The sequence below is a fragment of the Balaenoptera acutorostrata genome, chromosome 16, assembly GCF_949987535.1.
Source record: "Balaenoptera acutorostrata chromosome 16, mBalAcu1.1, whole genome shotgun sequence".
NCBI classification, from domain to species: Eukaryota; Metazoa; Chordata; class Mammalia; order Artiodactyla; family Balaenopteridae; genus Balaenoptera; species Balaenoptera acutorostrata.
In genome coordinates this window covers 1,105,821-1,132,594 of record NC_080079.1, presented here as the reverse complement: position 1 = coordinate 1,132,594, position 26,774 = coordinate 1,105,821, and the positions used below count along the sequence as shown (strand labels likewise).

Below are 26,774 nucleotides of genomic sequence, written 5' to 3'. Positions count from 1 at the left end.
AAAGAGAGACATTTAAAAAGACTTAATGAAACATGAAAATTAATAGCAAAAAATTTTAAGGATTTTATTGTAAAAAATAAAAATGCAAAAAATATCTGAATACATTTAACATGTGTGTAGATTGATGGTTATAGTTGTATTTGGGTATAGCTTAGAAAAAGCAATGAAACTTCCTTTCTTAAAAGTCGACCAACCATTAAGGATTCAAGATTTAATGTTGGATGTAAATTCTTTATGATATAAAAAAATCTGCTTTCTCTCTGGATTTCCCTGGAAGTAAAATGAACAGACAAGGGAGGCTACTGTTTTGTATCGATATATGGAATGTACATAACTAGCAGTACACATCTGGGCTACACGGAAACTTTCCATCACACGCTCAGCCCCTGTATTTCTCCAAATCATCTCTGCCAGATTCTGTGCCGAATACCAAAATTCTGTCTACATCATGTTCTCCATCATCAAACAGCAAAAAGGTTTCACCATTTTCAAGAAATGTATACTCATCAGGAATCACGTAACCATTTCTTTCTAGGGAATAGGAGGAGCCTGAGTCTTCTTTTTCTGCCAACTTCCAACATTGCCTGATACATTTGGGAAAGATGGCGTGAGACATTGTATCTAAATTAGCTACAGAATTGATAATTAATGCTCTCCAAGACTGTTGTGAATTACTAGCCACCTCTTTTATATTTGCTGTAGTTTGGGAAACTTCTGGTTTTGATGGGTGGGAGGGATGGCTGTGCCCACGAAGAATTTGCCGACTGACACGTTATTTTCAAGTGTAGTTTGCAATCTGGCTTTTACGGCATTGAAATCCAACTGTCAAACCAAACTGTCAACCAGTTATTTTATCTTTTACAGCCAATTAGATAGGCAGGGAAACTGCTTGGGACAAAGATGTTTACAGCGAAAATACCAGACACTCGAATCAGGTTTGACCACAGACTAAGGTCGACCTTATGGAGCAATGCTTGTAAAGCCCCATGAATATGGCCTAGTGCCTGGCTTACGGGGCTCATGACCTTACAAGTGAGTAAAGGTCACTTCTTAGCAGGTCCAGGGACCTCAGGATGTTTTGGGGACATCAAGAAGAGAGGAATGCACCCAAATTCATGGGTACTGAAGGTACAGTCTGGTGACAAGTTGCTGGCTTGGCTTCTTAGCCTCGAGAGGCTTTTAAAAGTCTAATCTGGAATTCCTTATATAAGTTCCAGCAAAGCAGACTTAAAAGACCTACATGTTCAATCTACTCTTGCTGCACTGATATCAATAATCAGGCCAAGTTTAATGAAACCAGACTGATTTTGCAAACAAATTAATCTTCAATTATCTCTATTAAGAAGGGGGGGTGATTGTAGGGAGAGAACTCTGTTTCAGTAAAAGCACAGCACACCCTGTGGGGTGTCGAACGGCCATGTCTCTTTGTCAGCAATTAACATTTCCAATTTCTCTCCTACCCTTCTGACCTGGAATCACGAAAAATGAAAGCTTCCCCTACAAGCTGAGAAACTTCAGAGAAATCACACAGGTTACACGTGGACCATCTCCATGGTGCTGGCTGGGGGCTGCTCAGAGCTCACCCGACGCCATGGCCACGTGCCAACTGCGGCCCAGGAAAAGCAGCGGAACTGCCACCATCTGCCCTTGCCCCCCCATCCAGGGAGGCACAGAGACCACCCTCCTGGAAGTGCCCCCAGCTGACCACCCTCTGGACTCAGACCCGGCTGGACACTTGGCTTTTCCTTTGTTTCCACAGAAGTACCTCCCATTAAACGCTGATTGCTCAGACCACGCAAAGGCCTCACTTCGGCGGGAAGGCCCTCCAACACCGCCTCCTAAAATGAGACACGACTGCTTAACTAAACCGAGCTGTTCTCAGGACTGAGAAACTGGTTCACTGAGACATGGAGCAGTTCACAGCTGTGACTCTTCCCAACGGGGGGTGTTGGGGGGAATCAGGGTGGTGGGACACACCCTGAAAGGTGCACTCTGGCCACGATCGCCTCCAGCCAACAACCCTCACAAAGCAGCAGGGCAAGAGGGCACCTGCCCCCCCCTTTCTCTCTGCAACCAGGGAATCACCCCGCGTGGATGATCTTATCCTCAGGACGGGAAGTCCAGGCCGAGAGAATTCTGCGCAAGCAGGCCTTGCTGAAGCATTTTTTCTCCTCCTTCGGCCTCCCACGGACTCTAGTTACCTTTCCACGTCGCCGCTTTGTCCGACCCAGCACAGAAACATTCAGGTTTTGCCTCTTCTCTGGGTCTTCATTTCCTTACGAGGGCTCCGGCGTCACCCAAAACTTATGTTAAACAATGTGTATGCTTTTTAACGTGAACTTACATTAAATGTGGATGCTTTTCTCCTGTTCCTCTGCCTTACGTCACTTTAATTCTCAGGGCCGGCTGAAAACCCTAGGGGAGGAGAGGGGAAACCGGCCTCCCCTCCAGCCCCAGGAGAGACCAGCCCGCGGGCACCTCCATTCCAGACCGTGGGAGAACACGTCTCTGTCGTCGGAGGCCGCCCCGTCGTGCTGCTTTGTCACGGCCGCGAGAACATCCTGCTTCCTCCCAGTGTCCGTGACCAGGCCTGCGGGCACTGGCCCGCCCGGCTCCCACTGGCCTCCCCCAGGCACCCTCCCTCCCCCCAGTCCAAGCGGCCCCAGTGCAGCCCACGCCCTGAGCTCCTTCACCAGCCTGGCCCACCCAGGCCGGCGGGCACCAGCGCGGCCCCAGGCGGCCGAGACCAGCCCCCGGAGGCCCACGGCCGCCGGGCACACTCACATTTGTTTGAGCCGGTGCTGGGCTTCCCCTTAGTGTCAGTGGCACCCGAACGCTCTCTGGTGGGGCAGCTGAAAAGGGCTTTAGGCCCCCAGCGGCCCAGCTGGAAGAGGCTGAGCGGGCCCGGCCCCTGCGGGCTCCGCAGAGGCCCCGACGGGAGGGGCTCCAATCAGCGGCCCTTTAAAGCGCTGGGGTCGGGTGCAGAGGGGCCCCGGCCGCGGCTCACACAGAGCAGCGCGGTCGCAGGAAGGGCCGGAAAGCCTCTGGCGTTTTACGAGCAGCCTCCAAGGCTGTGAGCATTGGTCCCATGAAACCATTTCCTCAAACGAAATTGGTCTCGGCTTCTGAGCTGCGCCCTCCCATAATCGACTTCAAACAGACAAAGAGGAAATGGAATTAGATCTAAGCGTGAAAAGGAATAAAGTCTGCAGATCCCAGGGCACCAGGGCAGCCCCGGGCTTTCCGTGTGACATGCCACTGGCCGCAGCGGTGCCTCCAAGGCCTGGAATAGTTGGTGACAAATGGCGGGGTAATTTTCATTTTAATTGAATGCTGTTTACATGTTTGGCAGATTTTTTTTTTCCTGGAGCTGACAAGTGGGTCACATAATTCATAGGGAAAGACAATCAAATAAAAATAACCAAGAAGAAAACTTTAAAAGAAGAGCAAAGCAGGGACGTGAGCCCCATCAGGTATTAGAGCGTGTTATATAAACCTTCTGTGATAACGTGCGGTCCTACAGCGGGACAGGCAGGCAGGCCAAGGGGCAGGAGAGAAAATCCAGAAACAGACCCAGCTTCATAAGGATACTTAGTACATAACAAAGGCGGCGTCTCAAATTTATGGAGAAAATAGACTTTTTACGAAAAAATGGCATTGGGATAACTGAACAGCTAGATAAAGAAAAGATGTAATGTGATCCATTCGTGACACTATAAGCCAGAATAAATTCCAAATGCATAATAGGTTTAACATGATTAAGGAAACACAGACATGATGAAGGAAACAGGATGGGGTCCTCTATAGCTAGAAGGGGGGACGCCTCCCTGTGGCCCCAAATCTGAAAGCAACAAGGAAGAAGACTGACAAACACGACTACATACAAGTAAAAATTTTTACGTGGAAAAAACCCACATAAACAAAGTTGAAAGACAAATAATAAACTGGGAAAATATTTGCAACTCATTTAGAAATAAAAGGTTAATATCACTAATATATAATGAGGCTTTAAAAATAAAAAAGACCATCAGCCCAAAAGAAAAAGGGGCAAAGGATGTGAAAATGGTCTTCTAACATTTTAAAAAGATGCTCAACCTTGCTTGTCATAAAAGAAATGCAAGATGCCATTTCTCGCCTGTCGGGCTGGTGGAGGCCCAGCCCTGGCAGCAGCCCCGGGCAGGGGCCCAGGGGCGCGCGAGCCCCACGGATGGCTGGCGTGTCTGGGAGCATCACACGTGCATCCATCCTGCATCCCACGCAGCCCGCTTCTAGGAACCAACCAGAAGACGCGCTGGGTCATGCGTGAGGCATGATACCCGCGGCCCCGCCTGTGGTCGCAAAGCTAGGAAGCAGCCTAACGCTCACCAGGAACACATGTGGTCGCAGGACAACGGGTGCCTACATGCCCATGTCCCAACCCCTGGACCCTGCGAACGTGACACCTCATGTGGCTAAGGGACCCTGCCGATGGGGGTACGTGAAGGATGTTGAGATGTAGGGGTTCTCTGGATGATCCAGGTGGGCCCAGAGTAACCACCGGGCCCTTCGAAGGGACAGAGGAGGTGGCGGGGGGGGAGGTCAGAGAAGAGGTGACAAAGGAGCAGAGCTCTCAGGAACGCAGGGCCACAAGCCCGGGAACGTGGCGCCTCCGGAAGCTGGAAAAGGCGGGACACGGGTGCTCCCCCGAACCTGCAGGAGGGCCCCACCCTGCCCCACTGTGACTCTAGCCCAGGGCTGACCCGTCTTAGACTTCTGACTCCACGACTGTCAGGTGACGCGTTTGTGTTGCTGCAGCCGTGGGAGCTCGTCAGCACGCCCACCCCGTGGCGGTTGTGCGGCTACAAAGGGCAGGGGCTGGGGTGGTTCTGAACGAAGAGCATGACTTCCAGAAACACCGTCAAGTCAAAAGCAAAGTGTAGAGAGCGTGTGAACAGCAGGCTACTGGGCATTTAAGAAGCAGGTCATGTGAATATAGTAAAAATAAACCAATGGAAATATAAACCAAGCTTTTTCAAAAGGGATATTCAGGGAGGGAGGGAGACGCAAGAGGGAAGAGATATGGGGACATATGTATATGTATAGCTGATTCACTTTGTTATAAAGCAGAAACTAACACACCATTGTAAAGCAATTATACTCCAATAAAGATGTCAAAAAAAAAAAAGGGATATTCATAGGAGGAAGGCGGAAACAGGACAGAAGGAACAGCAGCCGAGGCTATATTTTGTCTTATAGATTTTAACCTGACATCATGCAAGTATCTTACATAATCATTAAATTTAACATAAAAGGTAATCTCTAAAAAATGAAAGCAAAGTAAAAACATAACATTAATTGCACACCCAGGCCTCTGCCCCCCTGGGGTCTCAGGCAGGCTGACCTGGGCCTTTGGTCCCACGGGGACAGATTGTCAACTCAGTCCAGGAAAACGTTCTCCAGACCCGGCGCCTGCATCTGAGCCTCGGCGGAGAAGACCCTATCCCAACCGAGGGCATCACCCCTACCCCCGTTCTCACAGTCACAGCTAGAGAAAACAATAGAAACCTGAACAAAACCGAGCAACGTAGAAAATTATCCAAATTGAGCATAAAAGAAGCTGAAATCCTGAATAGGCCAATAAACAGAGATCTAAACAGAAATTAAAGCTCTACTATTAAAATATCACAAGGCACCGCTTGTGATATGATCAAGCAATTCCACCGCTGGGTATGCACCCAGGAGAATTGAAAGCAGGGACCCAAGCAGATGTTCGTACACCCGGGTTCACAGCAGCCTGATTCACACTCACCTAAAGGTGGAAAGAATCCAAGTGTCCATCAATGGATGAGCAGAGAAGCAAAATGTGGTCCATCCACGTAATAGAATGCTATTCGGCCTCTAAAGGAAGGAGATTCTGACACAGGTTACAACATGGATGAACCTTGAGGACATCAAGCTAAATGAGTTAAGCCAGTGAAAATGTGTGATTCCACTTATGTAAGATACATAGATTAGCCAGATTCATAGAGACAGAAAAGCAGATTTGAGGTTACCAGGGGCTCAGGGAGGGGGTAGGGAGTTAGTGTTTAATGGGGACAGAGTTTCTGTTTGGGGTGATGAGAAAGTTCCCGAGATGATGATGATGATGGTTGTACACCAATGTGAATGTACCTAATGCCACTGAACTGTATGCTTAAAAGTGGTAAAGGTGGTAAATTTTATGTTATGTGTATTTTACTCTAATTTTTTAAAAAAGTTAATATCAAGCCAATGTATGTCCCAACTAATGGAGTCAAGAAACACCATTGCTCGAAGGTCTGGGGGCGGGGCTTTCTGAAAATGCAGACAAATCCATGACATCTGCTTGGGCTGCAGCCATGGACTGGCCCTGCCCTGCGTGGGCAGTGGGCAGGGGCGGGCAGAGGGGGTGGGCGGCAGGCCGGCTTGCCTTCAACGATGCTGCCCATGGCCCCCCGAGACCACCCATGTGGTCGCAGTCGAGGGTGTGATGGGAACGTGGAGCCTGGGCCGAACGTCCGGGGCACAGCACGCAGGCACAGGTTTCTGAGATCCAGAGTCCAGATCGGCGCCTGGACATCTCAGGAGAAGGGGCTTCGAGCCTGGTCAGGGAGCTGACCTGGCAAGGGCCAGAGCGCAGCACTCGCCGCCCGTGTAAATACCAGAGATCACAGGGCTGAGGACGGGCTGCAGGCAAAGCTGTCTCCAGCAGCCCCGGCGGTGGCTGTCGACAGCCAGGTTCGAATCCCAGAACCCGACACCTCCACGCTCTCGGCCACAGCTGCCCTCTCCCCACAGCGTTTCCGCCGTAAGGGATGCACGGAACCCCAGGCAGCTCCTCCTGGGTTAACTCAGCAGGATGTCACAGCAGCGCTCAGGAGGGCGGATCGTGTGCCACCCGCCGAGGTGTTGCCATAGCAATCGCAAGCAAAGGCTTCTCACTCAGATGGCAGTGGGGGGAGGCTGGGCAAGGTGGCATCACTGGGGTACCCTGAGAACAGGGTCCAGGGAAAGAGGCAAGGCCGAGGGCCCCCAGGACTGTACGTGTCCTCCCTGCAACCACTCTCTTGCTCTCCCACCCACCCCATCCCCCAGGTCCACCCGAGGGTCTGGGGGCAGGAGACTCCTCGGATGGCTGGGATCATCTTACTTCTTTCCCCGCAAACTGGAGAAACACAAAGCCATGGGCCTGGGCTCTGGCCACTTCATCCCCTGAGGTTGGTGCTTTCCTTCCCTCCCCAAATAATCACCCAACCAGCCCTCCTTCTGCAGGAGCAAGAGGCCAGGGATGAGCATCTCACCCCCAGGTTGGGCCCAGGTGACCAGAAAAGGGTCCCTGGGCCTCACAGCTGGAGAATAGCCCCCATCCCTGCCCTATTTCATTCACAGCGAGTGTCCTGACTCAGAAGCCACGGCCTCCTGACAGGCCTGGGCTGGGGGAGGGCAGAGGGTGGCCAGGCCCTCCTACCCCAACATTGACTGCGGCAGGCACCCCAGAAGCAGCCCCTGTGTCAGTTCCAGCCCAGCCTTTGTGCAGATGCAGAGAGAGGAAAAAGGGGCGCCGTGGGGTGTGGGGTATGCAGAGCAGTGGGTGAGAGGAGGCCTGGCCAGTGAGGGCAGGACCCCACCCAGAGTCAAGAAAAGATGCCGGGAGCCAGAGGGGCTGGAATGCAGGACGGAGCCCTGGACGCCCCTGCTCAAACGCCAAGTCCCGCCCACTGTGCAGAGCTCCGCATCCAGGGCCAGGGCCTCTGGGACTTGCCAAGGGATGCCCCGCCCCACTCCCAGGAGCCAGCCTTTCCTCCTGCAGGGCTGTGCCCATCAGATGTCTCGACACTCACTTCCTGATGCTGCCCGGTCTGGCCGGCTGCCCACTGTTAGGGGGCTCTGCAGACCCCAGTCGAGAGTGGAGACCCACCTCTGCCCCACGGACAGCATCACGGGAGCACATCACCCTCAGCTCGGAGCACATTTAGCCCCAAACACCCCCGGTTAAGGCAGGAGGGGGCCTCACTATTCCTGGCAGGGATCATCCACAAGCTGGCAAAGCCAGGCCACCACCCTCCGCCCACACCTGGGACCACCCACATCCCGCACCCAGCACCGCCCCTGCCCTCAGCAGCTGAGGGCAGGCAGAGGGCAATGCGGGTGGAGGGGAGTGCAGCAGGCCGGGGGACAGAAGCCACCGTTTCCAATAAACTGGAAATAAAGTTGGAAAATAAAACATATTCACAGTAACAGAAAAGATAATACATAACAGCTGAACATAAAACAACTGTAAGAACAATATATACTAAACATGACAAAATGTGAAGGATCCCCGGGGGGGTAAGATACCAACTTCCCTCCCATTTAATCCTAAAATGCAATTCCTACTCAAATTTCAATGAGCTTATTTTTGATCTTGACGAAATTTATTTGAAAGCTCAATTGGAAAAATAAATACACGAGAGCAGCGGACGTCTTGGAGGATCGTGAGCCGGGCAGCCGCTGACGCGCTGAAGGCTTGGGGGTTAGACCAAAACGGAGTCCCTGAGTCAGGGCAGAGGCCGCAGAAGGCAAAGGACAGGCAGCGGTGCCCCCTGAGGACAGACAGATGGACGGATAGACAGAGCAGCCGAGCTTGCCGACTGAAAAATGTTAAATTCCAGAGGGAGTGAAGTTCTTTTCCAAAACAGAGTATTTTCTTTGTTCTGAGTGTAAAAGTAGTAACGATCGTTGTAAACGAAGGCCAGTGTGAGACAAAGCTCCGGGTGGACACGGGCAGACGCGACGGCCTCCCGGGAACCCAGGGAGGATGCACGGGGCCTGGGGGCCAGAGGAGGAGGGAGGCCAGGCTGGCAGGAAAGGAAGGAGGGAGGGGGAGGGAGGGGGAAGCGAAGGGGAGGGGGAGGAGAGGGAAGATGGGGGAGGGTGGGCGGGCAGCGAGGAGGCACAGGTGTCCTTAGAGCAGCTCCTGGGCAAGTTCCATCTGGAGAGACGGGATATCTGATTCTTACCTCTAGCCCACCGCCCCACCGCCGGGAAAAAGGTGGGGAAGCCACAGGCGTTCGCTCTAAAAGTAGAAACACACCTTCCGTGTCCTCAGGTAACCAGAGCCCTAGGGAGAGTCCAGGCTTTCGGGAGGAGCGGCGTGGCCAGAGAAGGGCCAAGGGACACTGCCCACTTACACAGCAGAGCGGGGCCTAGCCCCAGGGGTCAGCGTGGTCCCGGAAGCTGCCGCCACGCTGTGCACACGTGCAAGCCCCCTTGACAGAGCCTGTCCCAGAGGGGCCCTGGGGGCTGCGACCCTGCACTGGGCTGCAAACACCACTGACCACGAGGGTCGGGGGCTCGGAGCAAACGCCCATCAACAGGCCCCGCAGTAATCCTGTGATAGTGCAGCACGGAGCTGGAATTCAGTTTCCTGGATGCAAATCAAACCTGGCTGGCAGTGCTGGCGGGGAGGCCCCACTGCACGCACGCGTGCACACACACACACACACACACGCGGGGGGGTACGGGGGTGGGGTGGGTGGGTGGCGGCGCTTGAGGGCTAGGCCATCACCGACACCCACAGAAAAATAGGCCGATTTTCTCCAAGTCTTAATTATTCCATCGAAACGATCTGCCTTGGAATAAACTGCAGCCATATTGTCCAGCTGGACAGAACTTAGGGAGACCCAAGCTGAGGCGGGGAGCTCATGCCCATCACACCTGAAAAGCACTCTGATTCCCAGGAGCCGCTAAGTACAGGCCCCAGGCTGGGCAGCTGGAGGCCGGGGGAGCCTGAAGGACTGCCTGGGACCTTCCAGTTCCTTCGACGGCCCCAGACAAGGAGGCAGAGCCTTGCTCCCCAGGCCCCCTCCCCAGCAGGGGCCCCGTAAGTCCCGGGCGCCAGGGACCCGAGGCCATGCACGTGGAGGGCAGGGCAGCCCCGAGCAGAGGGGCCCAGAGGGCAGCCACACGTCAGGCTCACCTGGGCTGCAGCCGGGGAGACGGGTGCCCAGGAGGGGGACGCACACCCCAGGGTGGCCCCAGGAAAGGGCAAAGCAAGGGTGCCCCAGCTCACCGGTTGGGCCCCAGGCCAGGCGGTGAGGCCACAGCTGGAGGAGTCAAGGCGGGGAGGTGGCCCTGCCCTCCTCCCAGGGGGGCCCATTCCCCGTGCACAGTCCCCACGTGGCCCCGGGGAAGCCCAGGACTCTGCTCCAGGCCCCGCTGGGCACTCACTGCGCGCCGAGGGGCCGCTGAGCTTCATGAGAGCTGTGTCCATGTCAGCTCAGGGCCCAGGGCTGGGGGCTTCTCAGAGCCAAGGATTGAAGGGGAGCAGGGGCTGCGAACGGGGCGGGGTGGGGCCTCAACCCCGGTGGACCCACAGCTGGAAGGAGGGGGCGGGGCGCGTGTGGAAGAAGAAATTTGAGGGCGGCCTTTGTGGGTGTAACAGTGCCAGCCTTGCCTCACCCTGAGGGTGGGCTCCTTTCAAGGAAGTTTCTAGGGCAGCAAGGAGGGCCTGCCTTGGGGTGGGGCAGGAGACGCCCCAACACAGGATGCTTATGAGGGCCCCCCCGACCATGGGACCCTTCAGTCCTGTGGCTGGAACCGCCCTGGTGCTCATGAACTGAGCAGAGACTAAGCCATGAGCAATTCCAGAGGAACAGGCCTCTGGGAGTTTGGTTCTTAATGAGCCAGACCCGGAACACGGGGCAGAGGCAGGCAGGACCCCACAGGCCAGCCCCAGCGGGTAGGCGGGCTGTGCGCTGGAGGTGGCAGAGGTGGCGGTCTGGGACCTACAGCTTGGTCCACGGGGCTGGTGTCCCCAACACTGACCCAGGGGCTGGTCTGAGTTTCCCCAGCGCAGCCTCGGGCCTGGGGCAGGGAGGGAAATAGGCCAGGCCAGGCTGGGAAGTAGAGAAGGGGGCAGGGAGCGGGGTCAGGGAGGGGGAGGAAGGGAAAGGGGAGGAGGAGAGGCTGGCTGGGAAGGGCCCCCAAAGGCAAAGGTCTGAGCCCGAAGCCCCCCCACCGGGCTCCCCACTCCACGCACCCCTGTGAATGAACCCTGTCTTCGACCCCCACCAGCCGCTGCTTCTGCTGGGAAAAGACCCAGCTACGCCAGCCAATGCTCTGGGCAGGCAGGGGCAGCGAGGTCAAAGTAGGGACTGCCCAGCTCACAGGGACCAACTGCAGCGCCCTGGGGCCCCTGCCCACCTTCTGCTTCTAACCAACGGCTGTGGATCCCTGTAGCCCATGCCCCGCCTACAGTGAGTGGGGCAGGGCAGGAGCACGTGGTCACACCAGCCAATCAGAGGGCCGCCCTGGGCCATCTCAGGCCAGGGGGTGGGCGGGAAGTGTCCTGTCAGCAGCGTCACTCGGCCCGGCCTCTCTGCTCTGAGGACGGTCCCAGCCTCCTCGTGGGGTCAGGTGGCCACGACGCCCCAGAAGGCCCAAGGACAGAGCCCCGTCCACCCCCAGGCTAGTGGGGGTGTGTTCTCCCCACTCGTGGCTGCTGGGCCGGACCGCCGCCAGCTTCCGCTCTGCCTTGGAGAACAAAGCTCTCTACCCTCGAATACGATTTCTCCGAGAACTGGGGACTTGGGAGGGGCTGGGGGTTGTTGACTGGGGGCAGGATTCCAGTGTCACAGGCTGGAGATGGCGGCGCGACGGCCGCACAACGGTGGGGATGTACTTAATGCCACTGAGCTGTGCGGTTAAACATGGTTCAGGTGGTACCTTTCGTGTGCTGTGTAATTTACCACCATAAAAAATTGGAAACAAAACCAAACACAATATCCAGTCTTGTATGATACAAGGACCAGATACAGCAAATCTGGATAATGTATCTCCAGGAGCCACTGCCCTGAAGGGTGGAGCAACCACGAGGTAAATGGCCACCTCACTGGGGGCAGACGGGTCACGTCACACACACCAACCACTGTGCCCTCCGTGCATGGGGGTGTGGGGGGGGCGTCGGTGGGCCGCTGAACGTTCACACCCACTTGGCCAAGAGGGGCTCCCCAGCAGTTCGTGAAGCCAGTCTTCACTGGGCGTCCGGGCACGGCTGAGCCGGTGCACATCCTCTGAAATAAGGCCACGTGTAAATAGGTGCACACGCGGCCCCGCCGTGCACGCTGGAGCCGGCTCCAAATCCTCCCTCTCCTCATGGGGTCACCGACCAGCCACCGAGAGCAGCGAAGGAGCAGAGCCCACACTCCAGACACATACCCGGCACCCGGCACCGGCAACCGCAGCCCGGAGACCCCTGGACGCCTAATTAGGGAGCAGGAAGCAGCCCTCCAATTACACCGTAACTTGCGTCTGAAGATAAAACCCTGGCAGTACCCCACACCTCCTCCTGTCACCCCACTCTGAAGAGCCCCATTCCTGGGACCCTGTGGCCAGCTGGATTTTCAGAGCCAAGAACGGTCGGGGGAGCCAGAATCCTGGGGTCTGCAGACACTGCGGGTCGGGCGGGCTGCCCAGCTGTGCACCTGAGGGGAGGACGAGCCCTTCGCAGGGGTGCAGGGGGCCCAGCCTGGGGGGCAGTGGGGGTGGGGACAGGGCAATGCACCGCCCACTGCAGTCAGTCTTTGCCACAAGAGTTCCCAGCCTCCCTCCCCGGCCCATCTCCCAGTCATCTGGATGACACCCATGTCTCCCTGGATAAGCCATCCCTCCCAAACCCAGTCTCGGCTGGTGTCCTCCCCACCCGGGGGGGGGCACCTTCCCCTAAGCCCCACCCTGCCTGCCCCCCTCGCCTCCCACATGCCGGTGCTCCCATGGGAGAAGCCAGGTGGCGGAGACTGTCTCAGGCGCCACCAGCGTCTGACAAGCTCACCAACCAAGGACCTCATCTTTGGATCGACCATCTTTGCACAATCAACAAAAGGCCCAGGTCCCTCAGTCATCTCCTGACTCCGAGAGATGTTAAAAATACTCTCTCCCTAACGCACACAGCATTTCAATGGATTTGTGCAAAGGGGCTAATTTGCTCCGGCTATAATTACCCCAGGCCTGGTAACCTAAGGCAGCACTCACTGTGATACAATGAGATGGAGATAATTAACAGCATTCAGATATCCCGGTAGTCTGCGGCAGCACAGCAATCCCTTTAAAAGGCTTACAGGGCTCACACAGACCGCGTCCAGACAGCTGCGCGGGGCCTAGGGGAGCAAAGGCCTCATCTGCCAAGGCCTCTGAGCTGGAAAGAAACTGTCCATTCAGAAGTGATTCACTGCAACAGGCCTGGCAAGGCAGAGTCCCGGGAGCTAATTTTAACCTTTGCAGAGCGCTCGTTAGGCCTCTTTGAGTTGTAATTACCCCCCATCTCTAGGCAGGACAAGGCGACAATCAGGAAGTCGGATCTGGCCGAGAGAAACTGAAGCCAAGTGGAGAATGGGCTCTGGGGGTCTCTCTGGAGAAGTGCAGCGCGGCCGCCCACCATGGGTCCTGCCCCTGCCTGACCTGGAGGAGCGGGCACAGGTGAAGCCTGGCCTCTGGGCTCCAGCTGCAGCAATGGTGTCCGAGCGTCACTGTGGCTCCCGACACCGGGCATCAGCTACACCACGAGCGGCTTCTATACAGAACGCTTCCCGGGCTTCCCTGGTGGCGCAGTGGTTGAGAGTCTGCCTGCTAATGCAGGGGACACGGGTTCGAGCCCTGGTCTGGGAGGATCCCGCGTGCCGCGGAGTAACTGGGCCCGTGAGCCACAACTACTGAGCCTGCGCGTCTGGAGCCTGTGCTCCGCAACAAGAGAGGCCGCGACAGTGAGAGGCCCGCGCGCCGCGATGAAGAGTGGCCCCCGCTCGCTGCAACTAGAGAAAGCCCTCGCACAGAAACGAAGACCCAACACAGCCAAAAAAAAAAAAAAAACGCTTCCATCTCAGACCTCGAGCCGGCTCTGTCCCTAAGGAAAGCTGTTCTGCTGCAACACGGGCCTTGGTATGGAGAGTGAGGGTGTCAGGGTCTGAGCCCTGGAAGAGCCCAGGGGCCGCGCCATCTGCACCCTCAGCTCCTGGCTGAGCTACAAGACCCCCAAAGACCTGGGCTAAGAAACCCTCGCAGCGGGGAGCTCAGCCGACAGTCCACCCCGCGGCCCCAGCGTCACCGGCCTGCTCGGCAGGAAGCACACCCACACCCTCCACCCATAGACCCAGCTGGGGCCGGCCTCGCTCACACCGCTGTCCAGCCTTGGCCCCCTGCCCGCTGGCCTTACCTTGCCGAAGCTGCCCTTCCCAATGGCACGGAGAATCTGGAAGTGGTCCAAGTTCACTGCAGAGAGAACAGAGGGATGCCAGGTGAGGTGGCAGAAAAGCCCTGTGCCTGCCACGAGCCCCCCGGCTGAAGCAGTCCCCGAGTGCCCCTACGCTGCGGGCAGCCTGCCACACTGCAGGGCGCCCCTGCAGCCCTTCGGCGGCCCACCTCCCCCAGGGCCTGGCGCTGCAGGGCAGGCCTGAGCCGAGGCAGAGGGGGGCTCCTGGGGGCCGTGCAGCCCCTCTTGCCGGGCTCACTGTGGGGTGAGGCCAGGCCGCACCGCCCACAGACGGGACACAATCAGACAGGGCAGCTCAGCTCAGCCCCAGGCACCCCGCAGCCCCCAGTGAAAGCGGCCCCCAACCAGCAATGACCCATAAATAAGTGGCCCACCCTCTGAGTCTCGGCGGGGCTGTGCCCTGTGGGCATCTCTGGACCAGCTTGAGGGGAGCCTGCAAGGGCCCCAGGATGGATAGTGGGGCCGTCCACAGCCTGAGCGAAACCACTCAACACCTTATTTCTACCGACTTTCTTCACAGAATCAGACAGTGAGCCCCACCCCGGGGAAACTGCAGCTCTTCTAACTGTCACAGCCCTGCTGAAGGACGCTCCCGCAGTGCACACCAGCCTGTCAGCGTGAAGCCCCGCGTAGGGGAAGGGGCGTGGACAGCTTTCCGGGGCTCCCACTTCTGTTTCCAACCTGACGCTCTCTCTGCACACACGCCACGGGGGTTCATGACGTCCACACAGGTTTCCCCTCATACTGCTCGGGGGATCGGGTCTCTATCCAGGCCCGGGCCAGCCTGGCCTGTGGGACCCCAGGTCTGTGCCCCCAGGTCTCTACCCCCCAGGTGTGTGCCCCCCCCAGGTCTGTGCCCCCAGGTCTCTACCCCCCGGGTCTGTGCCCCCAGGTCTCTACCCCCCAGCTCTGTGCCCCGCAAGGTCTGTGCCCCACAAGGTCTGTGCCCCCTGGTCTGTGCCCCCCAGGTCTGTGTCCCCCAGTCTGTGCCCCCCAGGTCTGTGCCCCCAGGTCCATGTGCCCCCCAGGTCTGGGCCCCCCAGTCTCTATCCCCCAGGTCTCCCCCAGGTCTGTGCCCCCAGGTCCATGCGCCCCCAGGTCTGTGACCCGCCAGGTGTCTGGGGTGGTGACCAGGTGTGGGAGGCCCGAGACACACGGGTCCATGGGGCACAGACCTGGGGGCACAGTCCGTGAAGAGGCCGCCCCAGGCTGCCCCCACCTCCCTGTCCCCAGCGCCCACCCAGCTCAGAGCTTGCCTCCCGAAGCCGCTCCAATACTCGGGCACCGTGGCCTCCATCCACGCGGCTCTGTGCTCCCTGCTGCACCCGACACAGTCAGAGAGGCTTGTCCCTTCTGCTATCTTGTTACAGTGCCGCCTCGTTCCCCAGGGAAAACCTAAATACACTCTGCGACTGCCCCGCGCGCTGGGGCTGCTCAGGCTGTCAGAGGAACCCCAGAGGCCCTGCTGCCCGCAGCAGTCGCTGCCGACGTCTCCGCCAGACGGTACAGGAAAGCCGGTCTCCAGTGGTGCCTATGTGCGTGTGCATGTGCGTGTGCGTGTGCGTATGCATGTGCATGTGCGCACGTGTGTGCGTGTGTATGCATGTGCGTGTGTATGCGTGTGTGTGTGTGCATGTGCGTGCGTGCGCGCGTGTGCGCGTGCATGTGCATGTGGGGTGGGGTGGAAGTGAGGGAGGAGGGGGCCCAGCACGAGACCCCAGCACAGCACCTCCTCCGGAGCTGCGCGTCTTCACCCGCCCGTGGGGCTCACCCCTCCCGTCTGGGGATGGAGCCTGGCACCCAGAGGTGACAAAGGCACCGAGACCGGCACGGCAGGAGGACACTGCCCCGTGCTGGTGGACACCGCAGGGGTCCCTCTAAGCCGCATACTTGTCAACCTGCACTAGCACAGCTGGGCTGACCAGGTAACCCCGGCACAAGCTCCCACTCCCAGAGAGGTGGATGGCGGGGTGGCCCCAGTCCTTGTAGGGACAGTGTCCCCGTGCCAACCTGGGACTGGCCTCTGCCACTGGCACCCGTGTGGCCGCGGGGTCTGAGGAGGCCCTCGTGGGCAGCGGGGAGACGGGCTCTGCTGGGTGGCTCAGGGCTCAGGGCCCAGGGACCGCCCCCCCCGCCCAGTCTCCTCCAAGGCCCGGCCTGTTGCCGCCTGGAGGCCCCTGGGCTCCTTCCTCCCTTCTCAGAAGCACAGGAGGCCCGCACGCCCACGTGCCCGAGGTCAGCGCAGCCTCAGTTGCTCCCACACAGCTGAGGACGAGGGCCGTGTCCCAGGCCCAGCCCAGGAACCACCGGAGGGCCTGCGGGGGCCGTCCTGCTGTGCACGGCGGCCCAGCGCCTTGAGGGAAGGAGGTCCAGTCCAGCGGGCCTGGGTGCAGAAGTTATGCCTTCCCTGCAGGGCAGCTTGCTGTGCCCCAGGCCCCCCCCACCACACACACGGCCCCAGCAGAGCCCTGAGCACGGGCGCCCCAGGCCTGTGAGTTAGCAGGGTGCTTAGCAAGAAAATCACCATTTTTAGAGAAAAGCACAAACGCCAGACTTTCACTCTTTCAGGACAGGAAAGATGGGAACGAAGCTGCATTAAGAGGTCAGAGCACAAGGAAGCCCACGTCCCTCCCTGTAGAGGGAGCTTGAACAGGGGCTGAACGCATGGCTCCTCTCCTCCCAAGAGACGCTGGGGGGCTGAGGGCGCCGAGCCAGGCCGCGGGGGCAGCTGAGCGCTGCGGGGAGCCCGGCCTGCGGTCTGCGCTGGGCGGCCCTCGGTGCCGGCCCTGTGTTTTTGACACAAGTATCCCCACTTCCTAAGACACCGGCAGGGCGGCCGCAAGACGCAGACAGCGCAGCGGGCGGTCAGGGAAGACGCCGGTGGGACAGGACCCCAGGCGTGGCTGCCAGGCATCTCGAGAGCAGTGTGGCCGGGTCCCCGGGCAGGCCCAGGGCTGGGCAGGGTGCACATGACATCAGACCAGAAGCCACGAGCAAGGAACATGCCAGAGGGTGGCGGCCCCAGCACCGGTGACCCTGCCCGGAGGCGTGGCCAGCCCGGACCCCTCCAGGTGAGCCTCAAGCCCACCTGGCTAACCAGGGTCACTCTGCCCTCCAGTGACTGGGGGCTGCTCAGGGGACCCAAGGACCACTGCTCCACCCTGATGCCCATGCCCAGTCTACCCCCGCCCACCTGCTGGGGCAGGGAGCGCCTGGCAGTGCCCACTGCACACAGTGGCTCACACCCCCTCCCGAGACCCCGCCCCACAGCCCTCCAAGCGGAACCTGAGACCCCCTGCTGCTCTGGGCCCCTTCCCCACCCCACACCTGCTTTTGGCCACACACAGCGCTCTGGATGCACGCCGGGGAGGACCAGCACTTCCCACGAATGCCCCACCCCCCCGGCCCAGTGCCCATGCTTTCAGCCCCGCCTCCGGCTCTTGTCTGGGCCTTCGAAGGAGGCAGGAACAAAGGAAACCCACTGACCGAGATCTGTCAAACCAGTGGTGGACGGGTTTGCCGACAGCGATACTGTAATTAGTAGGATGTAGTGAGAGTGGCACTGCAAACACCACCGTCACCCAGACGTCTGCGGGGGTCACTGATAAAGTGTGTCAAGTTCCCCCAACACTGAATCCGGGCGCATCTCACCAACGAGAGGAGGAGGCTGGGCTGCCAGAGCCCCGAGGAACACGGGGACGTGTGCGTGTGCACGGGGGCAGGGGTCCCAGGGCAGAGAGGGGTCGGGGGACACTGTGCTCGTCCACTTTCCTCCCAGCTCCCCGGCCACTGCATAGGGGTCAGAGCCACTGCCAGGCAAAGCCCCACCCCCGCTGTCGGCGACCCAGGGAGGGGCTGGGGCCCCGGGGACCGAGTAACGGTCCACCAAGACTCCAACATGATTGACGCTGCTGTGGGACGCGGCAGCACACTCTCCCCTGTGTCCGACACCCCCTGGGTCATAACGCGGGGAAAAGGAAAAGGTAATTCTGACCCGACACGCCTCTGCCGGGAGCCTAAGCCCTGCACAAAGGAAACGTGTCTGCATGGGGCGGATAAATATTTTAAAACAAGGGTTTTGCGAATGTTTACTCTTCAAGGAAGGCTTTTATTTGCAGAGTTGGCCAGCGGAAGCACAGCCGTTGCTATGAAAATAGGTCATCTTGACCCAGCCGACAGCATGAGTGGAGGGAGGTTTTCATCCTATTTTACAAGGGTTGAGGTGCCAACACCAGCCCCCTGCCCTGCCCACGGCCTTGGGGGAGCCCCCCCAGGTCCTCTCGGCGGGCCCTGGCTTGGGTCAGGGTCACGGGCCTGAGCCCAGTGGTCACGAGCTGCTTTCCTCACCACCTGTCTCAGCGCCAAACCCAGGAGCCCAGACAGAGCTCTGCCCCCCCAAGGAGTCTTCCACCGTATTCCCAGATTGGCTGTTTCTCATCCAATCTCAGGGCTTCCCCAGGAGACCACCACCCCCAGGGAAAAGTCAAGGAGCTCTTTTCCAGAAGCACAGTCAACAGCCTGATGGCTCTGTTTCCAGGGCGGCTAACAGATCGTCCCTGGCTTCCCACTCGCTCTCCCTTTGCTGTCCAGACACAGGAGCCCTGGCACTGTCACGGGCAGCTGCACCAGCGGTCCTGCCAATGGCTGGGAGGGGACAGGCCACAGGCTCACGGGCAAAGGGGGTGGAGGGAGAAGAGGGGGCCGCTGCTCCCCGAGCACCTGAGCGAAGCAGCAGAGAAAGCCAAATGCTGGCTCTTGTGCAGTGACCACAGGATCCCAAGAGAAAAGGCAAGGTAATGTCTGAACACTCTTTCCCTAAAAATAAAACTATCTGCCCTTCACGCGCGCCTGGCCCAGCCTTCTTTCCCATCCAAGGAGAGGGACGCCCTGGCACTGACCACCGTCAGGGTCCAGCACTTGGGTCGGCGCCCACCCCCATGGGCAGAGGGCCCCTCCCAACAAGCCATCATGGGGAAGCACTGGGTCCTGCTCAGATTCCAGGCGCGGAAGGCCGTCCTTTCATAAGCCAGGGCTTTTCTTAAAACAGACAGAAAGCTGCCCCCAACGAGGAAGGCAAGAGAGAAGCTGGGCCCTGGAGAGTGAAAACAGATGGACTGCGGAGTCGTGAGTCATCGCTATGGTTACCGGGCAGGACGCAGGAGCCCAGGGGTGACGCTCCCCACAGGCCTGGAGTGGCAGCCCTGCTCCCGACCCCTCACCCCCACGTCCTAACGTCTCGGGGCCTGAGACGGCGTGCGGAGAAGCCTCGGCCAGAGGGCAGCCCCGGGCCCGGGCTGGGACCAGAACCCGGACCAGGCCTGCCCCTTCCCAGCCCGCCCTAAGAGCATTCCAACCCTCGAGAGATCCCCACACCAAAAGTGGGGATTATGTGCAAAGCTGTAATGCACACGTTGTGGAAATTCATGCAGAAGTTGATTGGATTTTGTCATACATCCTATGACCCGAAAAACCCTCCAAGAAAATCATCCCTGTCCCTGCAGAGCTGTACGGCCACAGTGCAGCTCTCGCCCGGCCTGCAGAGGCCGGCACAGGCCCACCCTGACTCCTGGGGCGCCCGGCCAGCCCTCCTGTGTACACGGACACCTGCACACACAGGGGAGCCGGTCAGCGGACGGTCACTTCAGAGACACGCCGAGGCCTTGACCTGCTCACCACCACTTGTCCTCCAAGGCCGCAGGCCTGCAGGGACCGAGACCCAGCAGGCCGAGAGCAGCAGGCCAGGAGGGGGCCCTCTGGGGAGGCCCCAGGGTCATCATCGTGTTTACTTCTCAGAACAACCAGGCAACGAGGGTGGGTGTTCCCCGAGCATCCAGCAGACCCCAGTGAGGGACCACAGAAGAGAGGGATAGAGTTCTCCACCTGCCGGCTCGACCCTGCGTGGGACCCTGCGACCAGGGGTTTCCTTGGCCCCCGGGGACGTCTCGAGAACCCCGGGCGGGAGGGTGAAACTCGGGGAGAGGGGAATAGGGCGTTTGCTCCGGCCTGGCCTCTAGACTCCCGAGAAGTGGGGCGGGCAACCTCGAGGCCGTTCCTGGGCACCTGGCAACGGCCGAGCATCACGTGCGCTGCCCACTAGCGTGGGGGGACCCGTCAGGCACCCCCAGCCACTCTCCACTGTCCTGCCCCAGTCAGGACAAGCAGCAGATCCCGTGGACAGGGGACAGGCCTCTGTGCCTGAGCCCTCCTCCCGTGGCCCTGGCATCCGTCCTGGCTCCGCCCCTCGGTGGGGGAGGGGAGGGTGGAGCAGCTTCTCAGCACCCCTCCCCTGCAGGGGCCGGCCCTTCCCTCCCTCTGAGACACACCTGCACCCACTCTGGCCTGGCCACCCTGCTCCCTTCAGGCCCTTCTCCAGGAAGCCTCTGCAGGCCCCTCGAAGGGTGCACCGCCCGCCCCGTGCCTCCTGCCCGTCTGTGTCCCCCCAGCACGTCAGGGGCGCCCAGAGCAGCCCTGTACCTTCCACCACCGCAGGCCCTTCCCAGCACAACGCCCGGCCTGAGGGCGGGAGCGACGCCCTCGCCGTCCTTTCTGAGAAGCCGACTCCGGCCAGGATGTAGCAGCGGCCAAGAGACAGCAGAGGCCTCTGGGGGCCCTGGGTTCTGGAACAATCTGGCTTCTGGTGCCCAGGGACGGCTGGGAACCCAGGGGGCCCTGCGTGGCTGGGCCGGAGACCAGCAGGCTGCAGATGCTGTGTTGGCCCTGCCCGGGGGGTTCTGTGGGAGACCCCCCCCACCCACGGCTGCGTCCAGAAAAACTTCCGCCCATAAAACACCCTTAGTGCTCCCTCTGTTTATCCTGGATTCCGTCCATCTCAGATCGTCTGGAATCGTGTTCCAGCATTTGATACCAACATCCCCAGACAGCACCGGAAACTTTCATAAATTAGTGAGATGGCAACAGCCAGATCAATAAAGCGTCTCTGGCCGGCCGGGCCCAGCTCCACCGGGACCTGCGGGGAGGTTCCCCGGGACAGACAGCCCCTCACCTGCTGGGGCGGGGACAGCCATGCCTCCCCCCAGGCTGCTGCCTGAGGCCCGCTGCTGGCTGTCTCCCACCGTCCCCGGGTGTTCACCCCCAGCCCCCCCGCACCACCAGCAGGACAGACCTCCAGGACCCCAAGGCCACGGGGCCCCCGCACCAGCCAGGGAACCTGCCCGGGGGCTCCCAGTCCAGACATGCAGACAGACAGGAGTGCCCCGAGGGCCGGGCGCTGGGAGGAGGCGTCCCGGCTCAGGTGTCACTTGGGGGCAGGGATGGGGGAGAAACAGCCCCGGGGAACAGCCGAGCCCCGAACCCCGAACCCCGAGGCGGGTCTGCCCGTGCCAGGCACGCTGACCCCCAACTCTGGGCGCCCCTCCTTCCTCAGCACTGCTGGGAGGCTCCAGCACACGTGAGCCCCGAATTTGGGGTGTGTGCCTCCCTGCTGCTGGGGCCCAATACTGGGCACACAGTAATGGATCCGCCAGGGAGAGAATCAGGCCCCGGGCGCAGACCACCAGGAGAGGGACAGAGCAGGGCAGCCCCTCTGGGAACAAGCAGCTCCCTGGGGGCCTGTGTCAGCAGCAGCCCAGCCCCCAACCCCCGAGAGCGGGGCCCGGCCGGGAGCACATGGTCAGAGCAGACCCTGTGTCCCGGGGCAGCACCGGCTGCGCACAGAGGGGCCCTGGGCCACACACAGGGAGCCTGGCTCCTGGAGGGGATAAGGAGAGGGTCCAGATCTGTAGGGATACAGGGAAGGGCCCTGGTTAGAAGTCGAGGCCAACACTTGGTGGGAGACGCTTGGCTCGGCACAGGGGCTGGCAAAAGTCCCATCTTTCCATCCATCCTTCCGTCTGCCTGTCTGCAGCCTCTGGGCTCCCGACCACAGCCCTGCCAAGCCACTGCCACCTTCCCCAGAGAGGCAGGGCAGAGGGGCCTCCGAAGAAGGGGTGGAACCTGACAGCCAGAGACTGAAGCAAGGGGGCACCGAGGTCCCCGGGTGCCACCAAGCAGCAGTGCCAGGAAGAGGGGGACGTAGGCCCAGAGCCTGGCACCCACCATCTACTTTCTGTCCCTGTGGATTTGACAGCTGTAGGGACCCTCATGTGAGTGGAATCCCACAGTACCCGTCCTTTTGTGTCCGGCTTATTTCACTGCGCACAAGGTCCTCCGGGCTCATCCACATCACAACGTGCGTCAGAATTTGCTTCCTTTTCGAGGCTGAACGTTATTCCACGGCATGGAGAGTCCGTGGTTTGTTTATCCCCCCATCCGTGCCGGGCACCGAGCTGCTTCCATGTGTTAGCTGCTGTGAACGTGAGGGTGCAAATGTCTCTTTGAGACCTGCTTTCAGTTCCTCTGGATAAATACCCAGAAGAGGAACTGCTGCATCATAGGGCAATTCAGGTTTTTTTGAGGAACCGTTACGCTGTTCCTCCACCTCCTCACCAGCGCTTGTTGTTTTCTGTTTTTTGGGGGGGCGAGGGGGGGCTCCAGGGATCCATGAGCAATCGGGTGCCCAAGGTGCCAGGGTAGGGGCGCCACGTGCTGCCTGACTGAGAAGGTGTGTGTGTGCGTGTGTATGCGCGTGCGCACGTGCACTTGTGTTTGCACATTTACACACACATGCATGCATGGCTGTGTGTGCAGAAACTGACCTGTGCCCAGGCCTGGCGGGGCCCCTCATCCACTGAGTTCCAGGCCCCCAAAGGCTCCCACACCCTGGGGCTTCGGGCTGTGCCACCTGCAGCACTGCTTGGACTAAATGCTGCTTTTACCCCCCTCTTCTCCAAGTGGGGCCCCCAGACCGCAGGCTGGCAGATCGTCCTTCCCCCACCTGAGCGCCTTCCCCTGAGGCCTCCCGGGACGCCCTGGCCAGGTGGGAGCACCAGCCCTGCACAGCCTCCCCTCTGTCGGGGCTGGGATGTAAGCGACCGTCTGGGGACGCACACAGGAAGTCAGAGCCTCCCCTGCAAGACGCTCACCTCAGATCGTCGGGGACGGGGCCCCTGCTGGGCAGCTGACTTCAGTGGAGGAGCCAGGTTTACACCCACCTTAACGGATCCATCAGCCTTCACGTGGCGGCTGGTAAGCTATTAATCCTGCCCCACCGTGCGGCCTCGACCATTGCCATGGTTTCCTGTTTCTGGACAGGGCGGGGCACACACATCACCGAGGCCCAGAGCCACACACATCACAACACAAATGGCATTAAGTTTAATTCAGGAAAGAAAAAGTACAGGCAAAGCCCCGGTGCTGGGAAAGAGGGGGTCACAAGGCAGGAGCTCCTGCGTCAGGGCCATCCCCGCCCCCATCCCCGGAAGTGGTCCCACTTCTCGTGCCACCAGACTCGGAGACTGGCCGTCAGCAGCCTCGGCCGGACCCCGCCTGCTGAGCTGGAGAGAGACACACCAAAGGCCCACCTGAGAAGGAAAGGTCAGCTGGGGTTGGGACAGCGCAGCTGCCAGCAGGCGGCCGGCTCAGAAGACCGGCCGTGGCGTCAGCGAGGCTGACCCCCTGGGGAGGGCAGACGGCCCATCTCTGCCCCTTGGCCCATCCCGTCCCGTGCGCAGGAGAACCACACCACCCAGGCCCCAGCCCCGCCACACACAGGCTCCCGCACCACGACCCGAGGGGGCCGAGCCCTTCCAGAGCGAGAAGTCCCGCGTGCTGCGTGTGGGACAGGGCCCAGCACCAGGGCCGGCCCGGACCCCTTTCAGGAAGCCAGAACCCCTGCTGGCCAGTCGGTCCCCGGTGCCCGCTCCCCAGCCCTCGCCTGGGGGACCACGTCACTCAAGGCGCAGGTCCGCTGAGGCTCATGCCGACGCAGCGCCATCAGGTGCCGGCGCGGCACAAGCTCTGCTCCGCACACGGGGCACCCAGCTCGGGTGGGCCGCGCACTCCGGAGGCGAGGCCCTGCCCTCTGCACGGCTCACCCGGCCACGGCGGCCACGTGGCACCCTTTTAATCGCGGGATGACGCACGTCATTATACAGGGAGGGAGGCGGGGGAGACGAGGCCCCGTCCAAGTTTGCTCCACACATCACAGCAGCGCCCGTGGGCTGCCTACATGGCCAAGGCCCAGAGCCAGGACGCCCAGAGGACTGGCTGGGCCCCTTCTCCTTCCAGACCCCCTGCCACTGGACCGTCCCTCTGGATCCCACCAGGAAGCTCAGGTTGGGCCCTCATCCCCTCCGTCGTCCCTGTGGGTGGGACGGCAGTCAGACTGGCTGCCACCCCTTCCATGGACCTCAGGGGGCTCGAGCACACCCTGAGCCACGGTCACTGCTTCCCCGGAGCCAGCAGGCCAGCCCGGCGCCCGTGCGTCACACCGAGGGCCCCGATGTGCAGCTGGGCAGGCCTAGACAATCCCCCTGGGAAGTAACCTGCACCTGTCCCCCCTGCCCCCTGTGACCAACACTCGCCCTGCACCTCAGGCTGGAGCCGGGCCACCGCGGAACCAGACGAAGTAGACACAGGCGTTTCCTGCACGTCCAGGCTCCGTGGAGAGGACACAGAAACAGAAGGGGCCCAGGGCTTCTGGAGGGAAAGTCGCACACAAGCTCCCTGCCCGGCTTCCCCAGCCCGTCCGATCCACGCGGAGGTGCAGGACCGTCCACCCCGCACCTGCAGCGCCCTGGAAGCCCCTGATGTGGGAAGAAGGAAGCAGGCCCGGGGTCCTGGCGCTTGTTCTGTTCCAGCGCATCAACCCCACACAGGTGCACGCGACACCCAGTGAGGGGAACACCGGGATGGGGGCCTGCTGGAAAGTTCCAGCGGGGTCCACAGTGGGATAAGACAGTAAACAGGAGAGGATGTTGAGGAAGCGCATGGGGGCCCCGAGGCGGTGCTGGACCCACAGACACAGACGCGGCCGAGGACTGTGGACATGGAGCCCACGGAAGCAGGCGGAGTGAGGGCGGGAACAGAGGGAGAAAGGACCCCCCCCGCCCCCGATGACCCCAGTGCCCATCAGCTCGTAATGGATAAAGGCGACGTGGGAGGTCCACACAACAGGGTATTATTCAGCCATAAAAGGGGTGCAGCTCTGACACCCGTCGGGGTTCGGACAAACCTTGAGGACATACGCTGAGTGAGAGCAGCCAACCCCGAACACCACGGTGCAGGATTCACGCCCACGGAGTGTCCAGAACAGGCGAACCAGAGACGGAAGTGGACGGCGGCCGCCAGGGAGAGGGCATGACCCTGACCACGCGGGTGTCCTCCCGGGGCCGTGACAACGTCCTGGACCTAGACAGAGCAGTGGCTGCACAGCCCTGGAAACGCACCGACAGCTGCCGAGCTGTTCACTTTAAAATGGCGAATTTTATGTGGATTTCACCTCAGTAAAAAAAAATTAGTGTTATTTAACAGGTGACTCACGACCGAGTCAGATCTGCATGGGATATACCTGCATTTCCTACTCAAGGTGATTGCCCTGGGTGGGACTCGGGAGCAGGACCGCCCTTAACCCCATTCTTTCTCGATGCAAGAGGTAAAGAAGTCACGTGTGTAGCTAAGGCAGCTTTGTTCTGACATTAAACGATGCTAGGTTCACAAAAATCCCAGCCTCATCCATCAAACAAATCTGTATTTTATTTATATTCAGCCTAGTTTCAAAAAAGCGTTGGAGGCAGCGACCCGTTTCCGTGGCCCGTCGCTGCAGCAGAGCAGCGGGTTCTGTCTGGAAAGATGGGGGAGCTGACACGACAGCCCGGAAGGAGCGAGCTCTGCGCAGCGGCCCTCCAGCCAGCGCAGGCCGCCTCCCCCCTCGGCCCAGCTCCCCGGGGACCGGCTCCCTCCCTGTCACACGCTGCCTGGGCCTGGCCTGTCAGACTGGAGCCGAACTTCTGGATGCAGGGTGGCGGGTGGAGAAGGCTGGAGGAGCAGGTGGGGCCTTCACCACACCCTGGGGAGCCCGTCGGAGCCAAGGCTGGAGCAAGGACAGCGGAGCTGAGATGGAGGGCGAGACCATCAAGGCCGGTTACCCCCCACCCCCAGAAGTCCCATCTCTCGGGCCGCGTCCCCTTCTCACGGAAGGTCCTTGAGTTAGGATCCCCGAGGGCAGGCTGCGTCTGACTTAGCCGGGCCACCTGTGCCCGGTGTGGCTGGCTCTGCACCCCCCCTCTGGCCTGCTGTCCATCCTGAGCTGACGCCCTGAGGGCACGCTCTTAGCGTCCACTTGGCAACGACTGCTGACATCCACCGCCCAGAGGTCCACTCTTCTCCAGGGGCCCTTGTTCTTCCTCAAATGTTTTCAATCAATCTGTCAAGTTCTTTGGAATTCACCGAGGCTGTACATCAATTTGGAGAGAACTGACATCTTTCCGGTATTTATATCCTTCACTTATTTAGGGCCCCATTTCTCTACACAGACATTGCACGTCTTTTGTTAGTTGTTGCTGTCATACCAGGTATCTTAAGCGCTATCCTGAGGCATAACTGACACACAGTCAACTCAACCCCCGAGGTGCAGGACTGATCCGTCTGACATGTGCACATGCCCCAAACTGTCACCACAGTCAGAAGCAGCTCG

General features: G+C 59.9%; 1 protein-coding gene across 5 annotated transcripts in view; it reads right to left on the bottom strand.

Moving 5' to 3' along the window:
- The window catches only part of STK32C (serine/threonine kinase 32C), an 85,286-nt gene that overhangs the window by 20,761 nt on the left and 37,751 nt on the right, over positions 1-26,774 (bottom strand). For all 5 annotated transcript variants that reach the window (XR_009005741.1, XM_007173318.3, XM_057531581.1 and 2 more), the window contains exon 2: positions 14,186-14,241. Coding sequence is in view for 3 of the 5 variants with exons in the window: in XM_057531581.1 (XP_057387564.1) it covers positions 14,186-14,241 (56 nt within the window). In the remaining 2 variants the exon portion in view is untranslated. The remainder of the gene's footprint in view (positions 1-14,185; positions 14,242-26,774) is intronic.